This window comes from Aegilops tauschii, chromosome 3 (genome assembly GCF_002575655.3).
Source record: "Aegilops tauschii subsp. strangulata cultivar AL8/78 chromosome 3, Aet v6.0, whole genome shotgun sequence".
Lineage (NCBI taxonomy): Eukaryota > Viridiplantae > Streptophyta > Magnoliopsida > Poales > Poaceae > Aegilops > Aegilops tauschii.
Genome location: NC_053037.3, coordinates 412,044,785 through 412,067,619, shown reverse-complemented (window position 1 = coordinate 412,067,619; position 22,835 = coordinate 412,044,785). Strand labels below are relative to the sequence as shown.

Sequence of the window (22,835 nt, the reverse complement as noted above, 5' to 3'; positions counted from 1 at the left end):
TAGCATATATTGTCGTGTACAAAATAGATTCAAATTTACCTCCTCCATTCCAAAATAATCGTAGTTATAGGATTTTCAAGTGTCAAAATTTCAAAAAGAAGCGCATAATTTAATGAGGTTTTCAAACATACAAGGTCAAATTTAACGTTGTCTATTTAGGTCAATCCTCAAAGTTCAAGAGTACTCTAATCGTGAATGCTTCTGCTTCAAAATTTCGAACGAAGTGTGATAATCCCCAAGTGCAGGGAATCATTGTAGCAATTCACAAAGGTGGAAGTGATAAGTATGGAGTGTCGAACCCACAAGGAGCTAAAGGTAAGATCAATATTCACTCAAGTCCTATCGGCCACTGATACGACTCTACGTACACCGAGCGTTTGCTTCAACTAGAAACGAGAAATAAAACTATGTTGTGGGTATGAAGAGGATAAATTTGCATGGTATCGGAGAGCTAAAATATAAAGGTAGGTGTTGTTATCATAAAGTTAGAATATATTACTAAATATTATAAATAGCGAGTGTGGAATAATGATGGGTCGGTGTGTGGAATTATCCTAGGCAATCGTTAACAAGACCGGTAGTCATCATTGCAATTTCATATGAGGGAGAGGCATAAGCTAACATACTTTCTCTTCTTGGATCATATGCACTTATGATTGGAACTAGCAAGCATCCGCAACTACTAAAGATCATTAGGTAAAACCCAACCATAGCATTAAAGCATCAAGTCCCCTTTATCCCATATGCAACAACCCCCTTACTCGGGTTTATGCTTCTGTCACTCAAGCAACCCACTATAAGCGAATCATGAACGTATTGCAACACCCTACAGCGGGAATCCCTCATGCTTGCGCGACACGGAGGGCACCATAGGACAGCACCAAAATAAAACATACAACTCGTACCAATCTATATCATCAATCAACCCAAGGACAAAAGATATCTACTCAAAACATCATAGGATGGCAACACATCATTGGATCATAATATGTGGCATAAAGCACCATGTTCAAGTAGGGATTACAGCGGGGTGCGGGAGAGTGGACCGCGTAAAAGAGATGAGGATGGTGATTATGATGGTGATGTTGATGAAGACGATCACCGTGGCGATGATTCCCCTCCCGATGGCACTCCGGCGCCACCGGAAGAGAGGAGGAGAGGTTCTCCCCCTTGTGCTTCCTCCTCCATGGCCTCCACCCTCTGGTCCTTGGCCTTCATGGTGATGATGGCCCCTAAGGGATACTCCTCCATGGCCACCGATGATGATGGCCCCCTCTGATAGGGTGCCGGAGAGGGCCTAGATTGACTTCTCGTGGCTACAGAGGCTTGCGGCAGCGGAACTTCCGATCTAGGTTTCTTTCTGGAAGTTTGGGTATATATAGAAGAGTTTTGCGTTGATTTCACGTCAGGGGGGTCTCCGGGCTGCCCACGAGGCAGGGGGCGCGTCCTAGGGGGGTGGGCGTGCCCCCACCCTCGTGGGCAGCCCGGGACTCTTCTGGCCTGCTTCTGGTACTCCGTGGGCTTCTTCTGGTCCAAAAATGATCTCCGTCAAGTGGCATGTCAATTGGACTCCGTTTAGTTTTCCTTTTCTGCGATACTCTAAAACAAGGAGAAAACAGAAACTGGCACTGGGCTCTAGGTTAATAGGTTAGTCCCAAAAATCATATAAAATATCATATAAATGCATATAAAACATCCTAGAAGGATAGTATAATAGCATAAATACTTCATAAATTATAGATACGTTGGAGACGTATCAGTGTCATGTATTTATCCTCCCAACATGGATTCAGTACAGGAATGACAAAGATGAAACCCAGTTCAACACCTTCTTCGACCATTTATCTATAAGTATGGTTATGTATGGAAACTAGTAATATCGTCTTGCCCTGTCCCATACTTTCTAGGTTGCTGATAATGAGACTCCCATAATTTTCAACATATGAGGTTCAAGTTGGATAGCCAAGATGATGCAACTAGACAAGCTTGCACCCATGTTTTCAAGTCTGCTCTGCGACAGTATCGGTATAACTTGAGGAAAACTCACTTTGAAGGCAAGGCTAACAGTGAACTTGCCCAAACATCTCCAGTGGAAAATATATCAGATGAAGACTGGAGAGGCCTCGTTAAACACTGGTCTAATCCAAAGTATCAGGTACGTTATATGTATGTGATCAGATCACATGTTGAACTCCTATTTACGCATGTGCCTCACAAATCTATCTTCTTGTAGGTGAACTGTTCAAAGAATAAGGCCAACTGTACGAAAGTGAAATTCCAACAGACGACAGGATCTCGTAGCTATATTGCACACTGCGAGGCTCTTGTAATTAGCTGATGTTTCACTCTTTTCGCTGTACCATATTATTAGATTTATATTGACTTGTTCCAAATGCAGAGGAAAGCCCGCAAGTACCAAAAAGTACCTGAACCAAATGATGTGGAAACTTCAAGGACTGTCACACCAGCAAGACAAAGGGCATGACTACACCAGTCAAAGACACTATTGTAAGTCCTTAATCCTCATCCCTTTTAACTACTACTTACTCTGACTTGTGCATTGAACTGCATGGTTTGCAGCCAATGCCTATTACTCTTTTCAATTTTATACACAATTGTCTTAGCGTGTCATTGCACCTTACAAGGTTTAAAAGAGAGGAGTGATGCTCCTTTGATCTTGATCTATAATCTAGTTCCGTGCTGGACTTGCCCACACAACGTTACAATTGCCTGTTTGTCTGCTCTCAGTTGTTTTGTGATATGAATGATGTCATACTATGCTTACCGTATTATAAACTTTGTCTCTTTATCCTTAGTTGTCAATACAATGTGAAGAAATAGACAATACATTAGCCATGGTACATGGTCATATGTTTGGAACCTGGTTTTATTATGTACTTTGCAGTAAAATACAACTAAATTTTTACATGGGTTCACGAGAATAAGTTCTGTATACAGACCAAACCTATTTTGTTTGGTTTTGCTGCCTCCTTAATATCTTCTGTTCTGGTACTACTAATGTAAAAACTCAACTTTTCAGCAAGCTATGGGAAAAATGGTGGAACCGCCACCTTCTGAAGGTGACGAGACAACTATAACCGCAATGTCACCTCTTGCTGCAGTGGGCCAGTACTTGTCCACTAACAGTGCCAAAAGCACGTTCCTGCGTAATACTGGGTTGGTTGTTAAGGCAATCTCCTCCAAACTGCCTCATGATCAAGATATGCAAGCTCAAAACAATGTTATATCTGCGCTCCAGACACAGGTCCATTCCCTAACAAAGACCCTTTGTGAAACAAGGACAACCATTGTTCGATGTCGTCAATATATGCATGGTTCTAAAACCAGACTATCAGACATTTGCTATGTTGTTCAGGACCCTACGAGAAATGAAGGCGAAGGTTATGGTGCTCCATCGGATAATACAGCATGAAAACGTAACAGTCAGGTCAAATGAACTGAGCTTCTGAACTTCTGGTGGTGCATTTATCTGCCAGACAATTAACTTTTATGCCAACCTTCCTTTTGTTTTATGGTTGTAATTTGTTTTGTTCCGATACAAAATTTGTTCTTGACGTGCAGCCACCGACTGAAGAAAACAGCAAGCCATTTTTGTATAGTGTAGGGTGTTCCCTATATTTGCACTGGTGGCAAACTTTGATGCCCAGTGGATGTAATCTGTGCAATCGCCTTAATAGCCTAGTGTTAGTTTCGTTTCCCTGGTTTGCTAGTGGCCGCAACAACCATGGGCCATATACGGACCATGGTAACCTTGACCCTGCAACAGGCCGTAGGATCCATGGCCCTCCTACAGGCCGTCGGATAAATGGGCCTCCAACGGGCCATAGAATCGGTGGCCCCGGGCCGTCGGATAAATGGGTCCACATGGGTCGTAAACGGGTGTAATTGGTATCAGGCCAGCACGGTAACGGGCCGTTAACAGGCCGGAAGACAGCAAAGGCTTAATTCTGTCACAGGCATAACGGGTTGTTAATGGGCCAGAATATAGGATGGACTGGAAACGGCGCAACGGGTTAACAGGCCACAAACGGTCCGATTCTATCCACGGGCCAAATTTGGCCCATTAGGGGAACGGGCCGGAAGTAATCGAGGGCCAGAAAGGAGCCCAAGAACGTATGGCCCTTCAGTAGGCCGAAAGCTAACACGGGCTGGAAATGGCCCATGTGAATCATGGGCCGTTAATGGGTACAAAGAAATTTACTGTACATTATGGGCTAGAGTCACCGTGGGCCACTAAAGGGCCTAAAGATACGAAAGGCCTCATATGGGCCGAAAGACGTCGTGGGCCATGCATGGGCCGAAAGTGAAACGAGCTAGTGTTATATTCAACAGCCCACATGACGTTGTTGGGCCTATTTCGGGAAGGCCCTAACGGTCCGTGAGTTACCGGGCCGAAAATGGGCTATTTGCAAACATACCGTTAACAGGCTTTTCATGGGCCGACCCGCTAACTTTTGACCAAGTCAAACGGGTCGGCCTTTGTAAGCTAAATGGGCCAGTGGTGGGCCATCGCATGTGTCGACAAATCATAGGCGCCTATCTGACCCAATGACGAGCTGACACGTGTTTCCTGCGGCCAATGAGAATTTTACACGTGGAAAATCGCCATTGGTCCGGGCTGTTAACGGGTTATCGGATCCAAAACCGGACCCGATAGCTTAACAGTGACCCGTTATGGTGGATGCCACGTGTCGGTTACCCTTGACAAAAGCACTTCCATGACGCGTCATTTATCGTCATGGAAGTGAACACTTCCGTGATGATAATTTTGGTATTGTCATGGAGCACTTCTACGACAGCACAGGAATGACTATCTTGATTCTGTCATAAAATTGTCATGGATGTACATGCATGACAGAAAACGTGATGAACTGTGACAAACACGTATCATCACGGAAGTATATTTTTTTGGTAGTGAAATTATCTACCTCAAGATCGTGTGAATGAGTCTAAAAGCCTTGCCTCTACGTACCAAACCCCATGGCTTATATAGGGGCTGGGGGTACCTAGAGCTACACATGGTCGGTTGCATCTAGAGATAAACATGCTGAATATTTGAATATGCCTTGAAGTGTATGTCAAGTTTTCAAAAGATCTTATCTTGAGTGTGCCGTGTTGGGAAACGTAGTAGAAAACAAAATCAATCGCCCTATGATAACCCACAAGTATAGGGGATCACAACAGCTTTCGAGGGTAGAGTATTCAACCCAATTTATTGATTCAACACAAGGGGATCCAAAGAATATTCTCAAGTATTAGCAGCTGAGTTGTCAATTAACCACACCTGAAAGACTTAATGTCTGCAGCAAAGTATTTAGTAGCAAAGTAGTATGAAAGTAACGGTAACATTAGCAAAAGTAAGAGTAGCAGTTTTGTAGCAATTGTAACAGTGGCAACGGAAAAGTAACTTAGGAAAGATCAATATGAAATGAACTCATAGGCAATGGATAAATGATGGATAATTATGTCGGATGGCATTCATCATGCAACAGTTATAACATAGGGTGACACAGAACTAGCTCCAATTCATCAATATAATGTAGACATGTATTCCGAATATAGTCATACATGCTTATGGAAAAGAACTTGCATGACATCTTTTGTCCTACCCTCCCGTGGTAGTAGGGTCCTATTGGAAACTAAGGGATATTAAGGCCTCCTTTTAATAGAGAACTGGAAAAGCATTAGCACTTAGTGAATACATGAACTCCTCAAACTACGGTCATCACCGGGAAGTGTCCCGACTATTGTCACTCCGGGGTTGCCGGATCATAACATGTAGTAGGTGACTATAACTTGCAAGATAGGATCAAGAACACAAATATATTCATGAAAACATAATAGGTTCAGATCTGAAATCATGTCACTCGGGCCCTAGTGACAAGCATTAAGCATGGCAAAGTCATAGGAACATCAATCTTAGAACATAGTGGATACTAGAGATCAATCCCTAACAAAACTAACTCGATTACATGGTAAATCTCATCCAACCCATCACCGTCCAGCAAGCCTATGATGGGATTACTCACGCACGGCGGTGAGCATCATGAAATTGGTGATGGAGGATGGTTGATGATGATGATGGCGATGATTTCCCCTCTCCGGAGCCCAAAACGGACTCCAGATCTGCCCTCCCGAGGAAGAACAGGAGGTGGCAGCGGCTCCGTATCGTAAAACGTGATGAATCCTTCTCTTTGATTTTTTTCTCCCCGAACATGAACATATGGAGTTGGAGTTGAGGTCGGTGGAGCTTCATGGGACCCACAAGCTAGGGGGGTGCGCCGAGAAGGGTAGGGCGCACCCCCACCCTTGTGGAGAGGTGGTGGGTCCCCCTCGATTGATTCTTTCGCCAATATTTTTTGTTTATTCCAAAAATATTCTCCGTGAAGTTTCAGGTCATTCCGAGAACTTTTATTTCTGCATAAAAATAACACCATGGCAATTCTGCTGAAAACAACATCAGTCCGGGTTAGTTCCATTCAAATCATGCAAATTAGAGTCCAAAACAAGGGAAAAAGAGTTCTGATAAGTAGATACGATGGAGACATATCAACTCCCCCAAGCTTAACCCATTGCTTGTCCTCAAGCAATTCAGTTGACAAACTGGAAGTGATAAAGAAAAACTTTTACAAGCTCTATTTGGTCTTGTTGTTGCAAATATGTAAAGCCAACATTCAAGTTTTCAGCAAAGATTATGAACTAACCATATTCACAATAACATTTAGGTCTCACGTTTACTCATATCAATGGCATAATCAACTAGCAAGCAATAATAATGTATCTCGGATGACAACACTTTTTCAAAACAATCATTAATTATATGATATAACAAGATGGTATCTCGCTAGCCCTCTCCGAGACCACAAAACATAAATGCAGAGCACCCCTGAAGATCAAGGACTGGCTAGACATTGTAATTCATGGAAAAAGAGACCCAGTCATAGTCATACTCAATATAAATTAATAGCGATGCATACAAATGATAGTTGTGCCCTCTAACTGATGCTTTTTATAAGGGGATGATGACTCAGTAATAAAAGTAAATAGATAGGCCCTTCGCAGAGGGAATCAGGGTTTTGCAGAGGTGCTAGAGCTCGAGTTTTTGAAACAAAGATAAATAATATTTTGAGCGGTATGCTTTCATTGTCAACATAAAAACCAAGAGATCTCGGTATCTTCCATACTAGATACATTACAGGCGGTTCCCAAATAGAATGGTAAAGTTTATACTCCCCCACCACCAACAAGCACATTCCATGGCTGGTCCGAAATAATGGGTACCGTCCAACTAACAACAATCCCGGGGGAGTTTTGTTTGCAATTATATTTTGATTTGATTTGAGCATGGGACTGGGCATCCCAGTTACAAGCCATTTTCTCGTGAATGATGAGCGGAGTCCACTCATCGTGAGAATAACCCACCTAGCATGGAAGATACTGACAGCCCCCAGTCGCTACATGAGCGATTCGGGCATACAAAACAGATTATCATTTGAAGGTTTAGAGTTTAGCACATGCAAATTTACTTGGAACGGCAGGTAAATGACGCATATAGGTAGGTATGGTGGACTCTTATGGAACAACTTTGGGTTTATGGAAGTGGATGCACAAGCAGTATTCCCGCTTAGTACAAGTGAAGGCTAGAAAAAGACTCGGGAGCGACCAACTAGAGAGCGACAACAGTCATAAACATGCATTGAGATTAACCAACATTGAGTGCAAGCATGAGTAGGATAAATCACCATGAACATAAATATCGTGGAGGCTATGTTGATTTTTCTCAACTACATGCGTGAACATGTGCCAAGTCAAGCCACTTGAATCATTCAAAGGAGGATACCATCCTATCATATTGCATCACAACCATTTTAAAAGCATGTTGGCACGCAAGGTAAACCATTATAAACTCCTAGCTAATTAAGCATGGAATGAGTAACTACAATCTCTAATTGTCATTGCAAACATGTTTCATTCATAATGGGCTGAATCAAGAATGATGAACTAATCATATTCACAAAAATAAGATAGGTCGTGTTCATACCAGCTTTTCCTCATCTCAATCATTTCATCATATACCGTCATTATTGCCTTTCACTTGCACGACCGAATGGTGTGGATAATAATTAGAGTTCATGTGCATTGGACTAAGATGGAATCTGCAAACATTTATTCAAAGGAGAAGACAAGGTAATATGGGCTCTATGTTTGATCAACAATAATGCATATGAGAGACACTCAACATTTTCATCGTGGTCTTCTCCTCTCGACCCCCAAAGAAAAGAAAAGAATTTCAAAGAAACACACTGAAATGTTTTTGGAGTTTTTGTTTTTCAGAAGAAAGTAAAACAAAAACGAGAAAAACTATTTACACGGGAAAACTCCCAACAAGCAAAAGAAGAACGAGAAATCTTTTGGGGTTTTCTTTTAATACTACTATAGGTGAACATGGAAAGGAAATAAGCTACCACTAATTTTTTCGGTTTTTCTTTTTTTCTCAAAGTTTTTCAAACACACAAGAAGAAAGCGAGAAAAGAAATAAACTAGTATGGATAATACAACGAAAAAGTGTGAACACCGACAACTGTAATGAGTGTGTGAACATGAATGTAATGTCGGTGAGAAATACGTACTCCCCCAAGCTTAGGCTTTTGTCCTAAGTTGGTCTACGCCCATGGATCAAACTGACCCTCTTCGATGTACTGAGGAGGATCCTGGGGGTTCCACTGGTTAGCGAGTTTCTGCGGCTCCCACTGATAAATAGACTTCTGATATGGATCAGGTGATGGCTCTGGCTCAGGAACTGGGGATCGTGCCCCCTCCCAGTATGCGTAAATGTCCGCGGGCATGATGAAGTACCTGCCTGAATGAATATCGAACAAAGAAGGTGTAGGCAAGGTAATAATCTGACAAGTCTTCTCGCTAAATACCAGGTTATAGATGAGTCTCTTGTCATCGTCTTTCTTAATAAAATCATGTGCTACCATACTTTCGTAATCTAAGTATATAGTGGGCAGCAACTTCTCCTCTTTTTCATCGTGCCTAATGGGTATCTCGAAGCATTTAGCAAGGCGGGAGGCATAGATACCTCAAAAGATAGGACCCTTTGTACGGTTTAAACTCAACTGTCGAGCAATCATAGCACTCAAACTAAAAGTTTTATCACGAAGTAAAGTGCTACCTCTTGAGCTTGCGTTGTTTTTTCCCTTGAAGAGGAAAGGGTGATGCAGCAAAGGAGCGTAAGTATTTCCCTCAGTTTTGAGAACCAATGTATCAATCTAGTAGGAGACTAAGCAACAAGCCACCGAATACCTGCACAAACAAACACCAACTTTCTCCCAACGCGACAAAGGGGTTGTCAATCCCTTCACGGTTATTTGCAAAGTGACATCTGATAGAGATGGATAAACGCTAAACTAATATTTTTGGTATTTTTGGTTTATGGAACGGAAAGTAAAAGATTGCAAAGAAAGTAAATAGGAAACTAAAATTGTAGATCGGAAACTTATATGATGGAAAATAGACCCGGGGGCCATAGGTTTCACTAGAGGCTTCTCTCAAGATAGAAATTATTACGATGGGTGAACAAATTACTACCGAGCAATTGATAGAAAAGCGCAAAGTTATGACGATATCTAAGGCAATGATCATGAATATAGGCATCACGTCCATGTCAAGTAGACCGACTCCTGCCTGCATCTACTACTATTACTCCACACATCGACCGCTATCCAGCATGCATCTAGAGTATTAAGTTCATAGGAATGGAGTAACGCATTAAGCAAGATGACATGATGTAGAGGGATAAACTCAAGCAATAAGATGAAAACCCCATCTTGTTATCCTCGATGGCAACAATACAATACGTGTCAGTTCTCCTTCTGTCACTAGGATCGAGCACCGCAAGATTGAACCCAAAGCTAAGCACTTCTCCCATTGCAAGAAAAACCAATCTAGTTGGCCAAACCAAATTGATAGTTTAAAGAGACTTGTAAAGATATCAAATCATGCATATAAGAATTCAGAGGAGATTCAAATAGTATTCATAGATAAGCTGATCATTAATCCACAATTCATCGGATCTCGGCAAACACACCGCAAAAGAGTATTACATCGAATAGATCTCCAAGAACATCAAGGAGAACATGGTATTGAGAATCAAAGAGAGAGAAGAAGCCATCTAGCTACTAGCTGTGGACCCATAGGTCTGTGGTAAACTACTCATGCTTCATCGGAGTGGCAATGGTGTTGATGTAGAAGCCCTCCGTGATCGAATCCCACTCCGGCAGGATGCCGGAAAAGGCCCCTAGATGGGATCTCACGGGTACAGAAGGTTGCGGCGGTGGAAAAGTGGTTTCGTGGCTCCCCTGGAAGGTTTTCGATATTTGAGAATATATAGGCAAAAGAAATAGGTCGGTGGAGTCACGAGGGGACCACAAGGGTGGGGGCGCGCCGTACTCCCATGGGCACGCCTCGCGACCTTGTGGCTGCCTCGTGGCTTTCCTGACGTGCACTCCAAGCTCTCTGGATGTCTTCTGGTCCAAGAAAAATCATCGCGAAAGTTTCATTCCATTCGGACTCCGTTTGTTATTCCTTTTCTGCGAAACTCTAAAACAAGGAAAAACAGGAACTGGCACTGGGCTCTCGGTTAATAGGTTAGTTCCAAAAATCATATAAAATAGCATATTAATGCATATAAAACATCCAAAACAGATAATATAATAGTATGGAACAATAAAAAATTAAAGATACATTGGAGACATATCATAAAGCATGGTGCAAAATAGCAAGGTCAGGAGCACTAAGGCCTCCACTCTCCCGCGGCCAATTAAACATCTCCCAGCAAATAATGAGTAGTAGCGCAAAATAGGAAAATGTAAACTAGACACTCTCGCTTCCGACACCTTTCTCCTTTCCCCTAAGGCAACTTCATCGATAAAATCTTCCACATCTCTAGGACGTGGCTCGTCGATGTTGCCCTCATAAGGTAATTTACAAACCTCAGAAAAGTCATAAATCGTCATCTCCTTATGCTCATCATATAAGTGAAACTCTACCGTGGGTGGTGATCTCCTAGCATGAAAATGAAAATTTTGCACGAAAGTATTAGTGAGTAGGAGGTACTGATCGCACTGGTCGTGGAGGAAGTCGGTGATGCCTGCATTCTCCACCAAATAATAGAAATCCTCATAAATTCCGGCCGCCTCTAAGAATGCATCACATGAGCCGAACCTCCGTGGTGCGAGGAAGGTTGTACTTGGGCATTTCCTTCTCTTCATTTTGTTTTTCCATCGAACCCCGGCTCGAGGAGCCTGTCAACAATCTCCTCATCATTTTCTTCCTCTGAAAAGTCCTGAAAATTTAGTGACTCGAAATAAAAGTGAAACAAACTCAACAAGATTGATAGCAACTACTCCTACAAGTGTCTAGAAGCTATATCATGCATCGAAACTACTTTAGACCATATAAATTTGACATGCAAGATCAAGAACAAGGTCACCACAGCAGCAAAAATTTGCAATAAATAAAGCACTAGAACAAAAACTAATTGGACCATTGGAGGAGTCACATACCGAAGAGCAATCTGAAGGAAATATGTCCTAGAGGCAATAATAAAGTTGTTATTTTATATTTTCTTATATCATGATAAATGTTTATTATTCATGCTAGAATTGTATTAACCGGAAACTTGATACATCTGTGATACATAGAGAAAACACCGTGTCCCTAGTAAGCCTCTAATAGACCAGCTCGTTAATCAAAGATGGTTAAGTTTCCTAACCATAGACATGTGTTGTCATTTGATCGACGGGATCACATCATTAGGAGAATGATGTGATGGACAAGACCCATCCGTTAGCTTAGCATATTGATCGTTCAGTTTTATTGCTATTGTGTTCTTAATGTCAAATACATATTCATTTGACTATGAGATTATGCAACTCCTGGATACCGGAGGAATACCTTGTGTGCTATCAAACGTCACAACGTAACTGGGTGATTATAAAGATGGTCTACATGTATCTCCGAAGGTGTAGAGTTGGGTTGGCATAGATCGAGATTAGGATTTGTCACTCCGAGTATCGGGGAAGTATCTTTGGGCCCTCTTGGTAATGCACATCATAAGAAGCCTTGCAAGCAAAGTGACTAATGAGTTAGTTGCAGGATGATGTATTACGGAACGAGTAAAGAGACTTGCGGGTAACGAGCTTGAACTAGGTATGAATATACCGACGATCGAATCTCAAGCAAGTAACATACCGATGGACAAAGGGAATAACGTATGTTGTCATAACGGTTCGAAAGATCTTCGTAGAATATGTATGAGCCAATATGAGCATCCAGGTTCCGCTATTGGTTATTGACCTGTCGTGGTGGGTGCACGGCAGATGCCAAGGGATGGCTAAAGAAAGGAGGAGGCTTGAGGGCACCAGTGGGCTCCAGAGGCGAGGTCGGTATGAGCGAGCGCGGGACGCAAGACATACCCAGGTTCGGGGCTCTCCGGAGAGATAACACCCCTAGTCATGCCGAGTTTGGTTTATATGCACCAGTACAAGGTTTTTCCTTGAGCTATATGGAGGAAGAAGGAAGACATGCCAAGGCTTAGGCTGCTCCCTCTCCTTATGTGTGGGTGTGGCTAGTCTGGTCGTGTGTGTCGTGTATGCGATGGCTCTCTCCCTGTACATGAGGGCTCCTGGGGGGTTTTATAGGTCAACCCCATAGGGTTACAATGGTAATGTTACAAGGCCGTGGGGCCGGGTTGACATTGTTTGGGAAGCCGGCGCTGGGACCCACCGGGTGTCAGGGCTCACCGGGTTCTCCGGGTGCGGGCCCCATGCGCCAGGGGGCACTGTTTGTCATCTTGTCGATCATCACAGAGTGGCCGGGTCGAGTCCGCTATAGTGGCGTACCGTCAGGTCGCCGGCCACTGGCGTTAGCAGTGACGATGGGTGTAGTGTAGGCACGTCGGCCCTGGTCAGCAGGGTAGGTGGGGTACTATTGCCACGCCTCGGCTGACCAGAGGAGTTGGTGGGGCACTGTTGCCTCGCTCATCCTTGAATGGAGACTCGTCCCATCGTATGGCTGGGATGGGACGGGAGCTGACCCGTGGTCGAGTTGAGGAACACACCAAGGGGGAGCTGGCTTGTTGGAGAAGTCTTGGTTGTGCCGGGTTCGACCGTCTTGTGCCAGCCGTTGGGGCCGGGTTGAGGAGTTTGGCCGGGTCGAGGGACTTGGCCGGGTTGAGAAACCCGGCCAAGTGTGAGCCGGATTGAGGGGCGTTGCTGGCCCTGATGTTTTTGAAAAGGATACGGGTTCCTTTGCCTGCCCGTGGTTCATCCCCCCGACAGTAATCCCCGAAGTTGTGAAGGTCTGCCGCCTTCGAGGAGGAGGGCCTTCGCAATTTCCCCCTGAAGAGGCGAAGTTGTGACCGCCGGGTCCGGCAACACCCACTATGTGCTGGCTTCCGGAAGCCGGATCGCGACATCCCGACATAGGCGGGAAACCGAGGAGTCCATCGAATCTTGAGGCAATCTTTTGGGCTCTGCACGGGCGCCACGTGGAGCTCGGGAGCCAAAGGGGCCTGACAGGCCACGCGCGTGACGGGACAGGACGACGGGCTGGGGCCCTCCACTACGCGCCCTCGGCCCATGCACGCGGATTTATTGCGGCGTCCGCGAGTCGGTTGCCATTCTCGAGGCAGTTATTGCATGCGGTACGTGTGCACTTATTGAGAGGAAGTGGGAAGGGCGAGCGCAAACGATCCCACTTCCCCATGTTTCGAGCCGTGGCTTATAAATTGGGAGGAGGGGGCGACGGAAATCATTCTCGCTCGCGCTCCCCTGCCTCTTCGTCCTCCTTCTGCTCTTGCGACTGCCGCGCGCTGCGACGCTCCGTTGTCCTTTGAGCAGGACTTCACCGCCCGTCTTCTCTTCTCTTTCTTCCTCTATTTCGCCTTGCCGATGGCTCCCGTCGGGCTCGTGGATGGGCTCCTCTATCACCATGGAGTACATCACGTACCTCCGCGTCACCACGCGCTTGCCGAGGGAAATGGCGGTCGCCGTGCGCCTGCCGGAGGGCGAGCAGGAGCCGCGACCGGAGGGGACGGAGCGCATGGTCTTCTACTCGCACTTCAAGCATGGGTTTGGCCTCCCCGTGAGCCACTTCTTCCGCACCTTCTTGGAGTTCTTCGGGCTCCAGCCCCATCATCTTGGTGCGAATGCCATTTTGCAGCTCGCCGGCTTTGTCACCCTGTGCGAGGGGTACCTGGGGGTCGAGCCCTCGATCGACCTCCGGGTGCGCTTCTTTGCCTTGAAGCAGCAGGGCCTGAAGGCCGGGGAGATGTCCTCCTGCGGGGCCGCCGTCATCTACAAGCGGACAAACGGGGGATGCCCCAAAATGCTACTGGAGGATTCTTCCAGGAAGTGGCAGAATTCCTTCTTCTACGTCCGCAACCTCGGCGCGGACCGCATCAACTTGCCGCCCTTCGTCGACGCGACACCACAGGGGAAGCAGAACTGGAACTACTTCCCCAGGCACCCGTCGCAGGAGGTGGTCAACTTGTGCCAGCGGGTGACGGAGATGAAGGAGCGGGAGGGGCTCACCGGCACCAACCTTATTGCCGCCTTCATCAAGTGCCGGGTGCAACCGCTGCAGCAGCGCACCCACATGATCGGTCTGATGACTGGTCTTCAGGACCCCAACTGGATGTTGAACCTGCGTCTGGGAGCGGACCAGGTCGCTTGCCGGGTCAACGACATCTCCAAGGCCGGGTTGAAGCAGGATTGGGAGTTCGGGAAGCCTTCGTACAGCCAGGCGAACCCGGCACCGGCGGTGAGTCCTTGGTCTTTGTGTTTTGCCACTGCTCATCTTCTTGTTCGTCCTGACGCGACACAGGAGGTGCTCCTAAATGCCATCCGGCACCCATATGACGGGCGCCGACACAGGTGGTGTGGGCCGGCTCGGAGGAGCCCGTGGCCAAGGGCGAGGAGGCGGACACCGACGCCGGCGCGGGGCGCCGTGCGGGTAAGCTTTTGCGTTCTTTATTTCTTGGGATGCCGGTCGCGAGGTGGCGTGGGGATTTTTGATGCGAGTTGTTGGCATAGTGGCATCGAGTGGAGGAGGCGGCGACGCGGCTGGAGCCGGGTCGTCTCGGGGGACGGCGGCGGCAAGCCGGCCGCGCGTGAAGGGCGACGTGGGGCCCCGAGGTCCGGCCGTGAAGCGCCCGGCGGCTGGTGCGAAACCGCCCGCCAAGAGGAGGCGACGTCGGCGAGACCCACCATCCCATTGGTGCCCGGATGTGTTCTCTTTCTGTTGAATTTGAGTCACCGAGCGGCTTCACTTGGTTCTTGTTTGTTTACTCTGTTGAGCTTCAGGTCGCCGGTCTCGCTGGCGGTGGCGGTGGCGGAGGCCGCGTCCAGCGGGGGCGCCGTGTTCCGGAAGACCCGGACTAGCGCCATCGACCGGGATGAGGAGATGGCCGATTCGGACCTCGGCCTGGACCCAGCCGACACCGAGGGCCTGGCCTGGCGGGAGCGGAACAGGCCCGAGGCGGAGCTGGAGGCAGCGGCGGACCAGGCTTGGGTCAGCGCCGCAGTGACGTGGGCGCGGGCCGGCAAGGAGACGGCGTGGCCCGAGATGCCGGCGGGGATGGAGCCGGCGGCGATGGTCTTCATGCCGCCGTCGGAGGGGGAGCGCGTCCAGGGCGGCCGTGCGGAGGTGGTGGACCTTGACCGGGAGGTCATGGAGGTTGACGACGACACCCGCCGCGGACCGACGTGGTCGAGTGGGTGGAGGTCGAGGGAGGGGGCGGTGACACCGTCTTGGAGGAGGCGTCGCGGACGGCACCGGAGGGAGCACCTCGGGCACCGATGGGTGGGGCACCACAGGTCGCAGCACCGCAGGTGACTCTGGTCGTCGTGCCGGAGAGCACGCCAGAGAGGGCGCCAGTCGTGGAGGAGGCGGTCAGCGGCGAGTACGCCCTGGTGCCCATGCCAGGAAGTCGTCGGGCCGTTGGGTCGCAGCTGGCTCGGGCTGGGCCCAGCGAAGTCTTCTTCGGGCCCTTGACCCAGGAGCAGGCAGCGATGGCCGCCGTGAGCCAGCTCCTTTGAGGGCGCACAGACAGGATCCAGGCCTTCGCCCAGGCTGAGGTGGAGCGGACGCGAGATCTGGAATGTGCCGTGTTTGTAAGCTCTTCCTTCGTCTTTTATCTTCCTTCTTGCTGCTTCTTTTAGTGGGGGCGCGCTAGCGCACCCACTTGGTGTAGCCCCCGAGATTCAGGACAACTACGTAGTAGTTGGGTCGAATCTCAAACTGTTGTCTTGTGCTGATCATTGCTCCTTGCAGCAAAGGGACTCCTACCGGGTTGGTGTCTTCAACCGGCTCCTCTAGAAGCACCGGCAGCTCAAGGAGCAGCTCGCCGCCAAGGAGGAGGCACTCCTCGTCACCACAGGTACCTTTCTTGTGTGCTCTTTTTAGTGGGGGTGCGCCAGCGCACCCACTGGGTGTAGCCCCCGAGATTCGGGGCAACTACATAATAGTTGGGTCGAATCTTAAAGTACTCCTTTGTTCCTGAATATTCGTCGTGCGGCCGCTGCAGCCGAGGTGTTGTCTTGGCGAACCCGGCTGATCTGAGCCGGTTATCAGTACGACCGGGTCATTGCTGACGTCGACCAGCTTCGGGCCGAGGTGGCGGAGGTGAAGGCGGAGGCGGCAGGGGCCCGGCGGGCGCTTGACGATGCCGACCGACTACGGGAGCAGTTGGCGGGCGACAAGAGCTGGCTCAAGGCCGAGGTGGACTGCCTCAAGGCGGAGGCGGCTAAGGTCGTGGAGGCCCAGCGGGCCCTTGCCAAGACCGGCCAGCAACGTGACAAGCTGGACGACGACAAGGGCCCGCTTCAGGCCGAGGTGGAACGCCTGAAGGCGTTGGGGCCCAAGATGGGGGAGGCCCATCAGGTGGAACTCCACCGCCGCAAGGAGTACGAGAAGGCGGCCGAGGCCAAGGACGCCGAGCTGAAGGCGGCCCTCGCCAAGGTCGCCGACCTGGAGAAGACGCTTCAGGAGCGTGACCGTGCCATTGCCAGGGAGCGGCGCGGACCCAATTTAGTATTCGTAGTGTGCTGGTGCTTTGGCCCATTTTCCTTGCCGGCCGACAACTGAAGTCGGTTCTGTGGCCTAGGGCAAAGTGGAGGAACGCGGCAACCTAAACACGCCAAGAGTTGCTAAGGAAGGCGGTAGGTGGTGACCAAGTCGGCCAGCCCCCAAGCCCCCGGGTCGAGCGAGTCAAACCGGCGGTGGGGTTTTTTAAGAAAAATTGCACAAGTGCGTGAGAAAAAATAACTTTGTCGGAAAGGGCAGCCCCCGAGCGTCGTTCGGGGACTCCATAGTTTTCATATGGTTACAAAAGGCAGAGATACATACGTGCATACAACTAACTGTAAAATGGGCGGAGGAGTTCTGCGTTCCATGGCCGGGTTGTTTCTTCGTCGGCAATGTCTCTCTTGCGCTTGTTTGACTTGCGAGTGTCGATGAGGTAGTAGGCGTTGCGGTCGCACAAGGCCTTGCTGACGATGAAGGGGCCTTCCCATGGGGAGGACAGCTTGTGCTGGCTGGCTTGCTGCTGGACGAGTCCGAGGACGAGGTCTCCCTCGCGGAATGCGAGGGGCTTGATCTTCTTGCTGTGGTAGTGCCTTAGGCCTTGCTGATAGATGGCTGACCGGCTGAGCGCCAAGAGGTGTGCTTCTTCGAGTAGGTCGACGTCGTCTTTACGGGCTTCCTTGGCTTCAGCTTCGGTGTACATCAGAACGCGTGCTGAGTCGAACTCGATGTCGGTCGGGATGACGGCTTCGGCTCCGTAGACGAGGAGGAATGGGGTGAAATCGGTCGACCGGTTTGGCATTGTGCGGAGACTCTAGAGGACAGCTGGCAACTCATCGAGCCAGCAGTTGGGTGAACGGACGAGTGGCTCGACGATCCGCGGCTTGATGCCGGATAGAATGAGGCCGTTGGCCCGCTCGACCTGGCCGTTGGACTACGTGTGTTCCACGGAAGCCAGGTCGAGGCGGATGCCAGAGACGGACCAGTATTGCGCGAGCGCGCCCTTGGTGAAGTTGGTGTTGTTGTCTGTGATGATGCTGTTTGGGACGCCGTAGCGCACCGCGATATCCTAGATGAACCGGATAACGGTTGGCCCGTCGAGCTTCTTGATCGACCGTGCTCCGATCCACTTGGTGACCTTGTCCACCGCCACCAGCAAATGTGTCATGCCGCCTCGAGCGGTCTTGAAGGGTCCCACCATGTCGAGTCCCCAGACCGCGAAGGGCCAGGTGATCGGGATGGTTCGGAGTGTTGAGGCCGGCTGGTGGCTGTGTTTGCTGAAGCGTTGGCATCTCTCGCACTTGAGGACGAGCGACCCGGCGTCTTGGAGAGCCGTGGGCCAGTACAAACCATGGCGAAAAGCCTTGGCCACCAGGGACCTCGAGGCGGCGTGGTGCCTGCACTCGCCATGGTGTATATTGAGGAGGATCTCGATGCCCTTGTCTTGTTCGACGCAGCGCCGGAAAACGCCTGTAGAGTTGTGCTTGACGAGCTCGTTGTTGATGATGTTGTAGGCGGACGCCCAGCGCTGCACTTGTCGGGCTTCGGTCTCGTCCATGGGGAGAACCCCGTTCTCCAGGAACTCCGAGATGGGCAGGGCCCACGATGTGGCCATCACCACAGCGAAGATGGCCACCATGGAGGGTTCTGGGTACGACGACGGCCGGGTCGAGGATGACGGTGGCCGGGTCGAGGGCTGCAGCCCCCGAGCCGGGTGGGCCATTACCGGGTCGGGTTCAGCAGACCCCGGGCTGGGTTCGACGTTCTCCAGGCCGGGTTCGGCAGCCCCTGGGCCGGGTAGAGGCGCGGCCGGGTTGTCCGGGATGAAGATGGACTCGGAGCCCGGAGACGGCTTGACGGACGGTTTTGTGTAGGTGCTCGTGGGAGATGCCCGGCGGGACGGACTGCTGGGATGAGCCAATCTTGGCCAGCGCATCAGCGGCCTCATTTTCTGCGCGTGGGACATGGAGGAACTCGCAGCCATCGAAGAAGTCGGACAACTGCTGAACGAGGAATCGGTAACTTGCCAGGAGTCGCGGGCGTCCCATTCACCGGAGCACTGTTGTACCACCAAATCTGAGTCACTGTAGCACAGGATGGGCCAGATGCCGAGTTCCTTGGCAAGCCGGAGGCCATGCACAAGGGCTTCATACTCGGCGACGTTGTTGGAGGCGGCGAAGTGGATCTGTTGCGCGTACCGAAGCCGGTCGCCCTTTGGGGAAGACATCATGATGTCGACCCCAGGCCGAGGCGCATCTTGGAGCCGTCGAAGTGCATGCGCCAGTGCGTCGAATCCGGCGGCGGCAGCATGTACTGGGTCTTGGTCCAGTCGACGAGGAAATCGGCCAGAGCCTGGGACTTGATCATGGTGCAGGGCTCGTAGAGGATGGTGTGGCCGGCTAGCTCGATTGCCTATTTGGCAACCCGGCCAGAGGCATACCGGCAGCCAATGATCTCTCTGAGAGGGGCCGTGCTGACCACGGTAACTACATGCTCTTGGAAATACTGCTTCCACTTCTTGGCGGTAAAATACATGCCGTAACACATCTTCTGGTAGTGCGGGTAGTTCAGCTTGGAGGCCGAGAGCGCCTCGCTCAGGTAATAGACCGGGCGTTGGACGGCTGGGATCTTGCCCTTCTCCGGCCGCTCGACCACCAGCACCGTGCTGACCGACCACAAGGTGGCGGCAATGTAGAGCAACAGCGGCTCCTTCTCACTTGGCGCGGCCAGGACGGGTGCGGTGGAGAGCATACACTTGAGATCCCGGAAAGCCTCGTCCACCTGGTCGTTCCATTCGAACGACGTCGCCTTCTTCATCAGCTGATACAGGGGCAAGGCCCTCTCGCCCAGCCGGCTGAGAAACCGGCTGACCGAGGCCAAGTAGCCGGTGAACTTCTGGACATCGCGCAACCGAGATGGCTCGCGCATGCGCTCGATGGCCTTGATCTTCTCTAGGTTCGCCTCAATGCCGCGCTCCGAGATGAGGAAGCCGAGTAGCTTTCTGGCCGGCATGCCAAAAACGCATTTCTCCGGGTTGAGCTTGATCCGGTACTCGCGCAGGTTGGCAAAAGTTTCCTTCAGGTCGTCGAGGAGCGTGAGGTGCTGCTTGGTCTTCACCACGATGTCGTCCACATAGACGTGGATGTTGCGGCCGAGTTGCGGCAGCAGGCATTTCTGCATGCAGTGTTGGAATGTGGAGCCGGCGTTCTTCAGGCCGAATGACATGGTGATGTAGCAATACGCCCCGAAGGGCGTGATGAAGGACGTCTTCAGGGCTTCGGCCGGGTCCAGCTTTATCTGGTGATAGCCGGAGTAAGCATCCAGGAAGGACAGGGGCTCACAACCGGCGGTGGAGTCGATGACTTGATCGATTCGTGGGAGGGTGAACGGATCCTTGGGGCAGGCCTTGTTTAGGCTGGTGTAGTCAATACACATGCGCCAGGTCTTGTTCTTCTTCAGGACGAGGACTGGGTTGGCTAGCCACTCGGGGTGGACCACTTCCATGATGAAGTCGGCCGCCAAAAGCTTAGCGACCTCTTTACTGATGGTTCTTCTCTTCTCCCCGGAGAAATGGCGTAGGGGTTGGTGGACAAGCTTGGCATCCTTGCGGACGTGGAGTTTGTGCTCGGTGTACTTTGTCGGAATACCCGGCATTGTCCTTTGGGGTCCATGCGAAGATATCCCGATTCTCACGGAGGAAGTCGACGAGCTCGCCTTCCTATTTGCTGTCGAGGCAGGTGCCCACGACAACGTACTTGCTGCAGCTGGGGTGTTCTGGGTTCAGCTTGACCTTCTTGGTCTCCTTGGAGGGCTGGAACGAGGCTTCGTCGGCCGGCTCCTTGGCCGAAGTCGGCACGGCCGGTATCTCGTTGGCTAGCACGCCTATCCGGCCGAGCTGGCACCGCTCCTCGGCTATGACCAGCGACTCGGCCAGTCTGGCGCCGTCTCGGGTGCACTCCAGGTACTTGCGGTAGTCGCCGGTGACGGAGATGAGGCCCTTCGGTCCCGACAGCTTCATCTTCAGATAGGCGTAGTGGGGGACCGCCAAGAACTTGGCGAGTGTGGGTCGGCCTAGCAGCGCATGATACGCGCTGGACAGATCCACCACCTCGAACCAGAGTGGCTCGCGCCGGAAGTGGTCGCTGGTGCCGAACAGGACATCGAGCCGGATCCGGCCGATTGGGGAGCAGGAGAGGCCGGGAACGATGTCGTGGAAGACTGTTCGGGTCGGCTCCAAGTCTTTGGCTTCAAGGCCGAGCTTGGTAATGGTGTCGCGGTAGAGGATGTTGATGCTGCTGCCGCCATCGATGAGTTGGGGTACTGTTGCCACGCCTCGGCTGACCGGAGGAGTTGGTGGGGCACTGTTGCCTCGCTCATCCTTGAATGGAGACTCGTCCCATCATACGACTGGGATGGGACGGGAGCTGACCCGTGGCCGGGTTGAGGAACACGCCAAGGGGGAGCTGGCTTGTTGGAGAAGTATTGGTCGTGCTAGGTTTGGCCGTCTTGTGCCAGCCGTTGGGGCCGGGTTGAGGAGTTTGGCCGGGTCGAGGGACTTGGCCGGGTTGAGCAACACGGCCAAGTGTGAGCCGGATTGAGGGGCGTTGCTGGCCTTGATGTTTTTGAAAAGGATCCGGGTTCCGTTGCCTGCCCGGGGTTCATCCCCCCGACATGACCGGAGAGGTGTCTCGATCATGTCTACAAAGTTCTTGAACCCATAGGGTCCGCACGCTTAACGTTCCATGACGATATAGTATTATATGAGTTATGTGATTTGGTGACTAAATGTTGTTCGGATTCCGGATGAGATCATGGACATGACGAGGAGTCTCGAAATGGTCGAGAGGTAAAGATTGATATATAGGACGATGGTATTCGGACACCGGAAGTGTTCCGAAGGGTATCGGGTACTTATCGGGTCACCGAAAGGTGTTTCGGGTACCCCCAACAATCCTATGGGCCATATGGGCCTTGTGAAGGAACACACCAGCCCACGAGGGGTTGGTGCGCCTTATAAGGCTATAGGAGGAGGAGAAGGAAAGGGGGGAAGGGAAAGGAAAGTGTGGATTAGGATTCCCACTTCCTTCCCTCACCCCCCTCTTTCCTTCCCCTTCATGCATACATGGAAAGGGGGGCGCAAGGCAAGGCAGGGTCCCTAGGGGGCGGCAGCCAACCCTAGGGCGCGCCATGGCTTCCTCCCCTCCCCTCCCACCTGAGGGGCACCCCTAGCACACCCCAGAATATTGCATAGCCATGTGCGGCGCCCCCTCCACCGTTTACTCCCACGGCCATATCTTCGTAGTGATTAGGCGAAGCCCTGCGCGGATCACTTTAGCATCACCGTCACCACACCATCATGCTGACGGAACTCATCTACTACATCGACGCCTTGCTGGATCAAGAAGACAAGGGACGTCACCGAGCTGAACATGTGCAGAACTCGGAGGTGCCGTCGTTCGGTACTTGATCGGTCGGAGCTAGAAGAAGTTCGACTACATCAACCGCATTGTCAAATGCTTCCGCTTACGTTCTACGAGGGTACGTAGACACACTCTCCCCCTCTCATTGCTATGCATCTCCTAGATAGATCTTGCGTGGGCGTAGGAAATTTTTGAAATTGCATGCTACGTTTCCCAACAGTGGCATCTGAGCCAGGTCTATGCGTAGATGATATGCACGAGTAGAACACAAAGAGTTGTGGGCGGTGATCGTCATACTGCTTA

At 50.6% G+C, this 22,835-nt stretch overlaps 2 protein-coding genes across 2 annotated transcripts; both read right to left on the bottom strand.

The window, feature by feature from the left end:
• Positions 1-18,181: 18,181 nt before the first annotated feature.
• On the bottom strand, positions 18,182-19,342 carry LOC109732261 (uncharacterized). The gene has a single exon (XM_020291460.1). The coding sequence runs from the start codon at positions 19,340-19,342 to the stop codon at positions 18,182-18,184; it is 1,161 nt and encodes a 386-aa protein (XP_020147049.1).
• Positions 19,339-19,929, bottom strand: LOC141042989 (uncharacterized). The gene is made up of 2 exons (XM_073511904.1): positions 19,591-19,929; positions 19,339-19,524 (listed from the first exon to the last, which is right to left on the bottom strand). The coding sequence occupies exons 1-2, from the start codon at positions 19,927-19,929 to the stop codon at positions 19,339-19,341; spliced, it is 525 nt and encodes a 174-aa protein (XP_073368005.1).
• Positions 19,930-22,835: the final 2,906 nt, after the last annotated feature.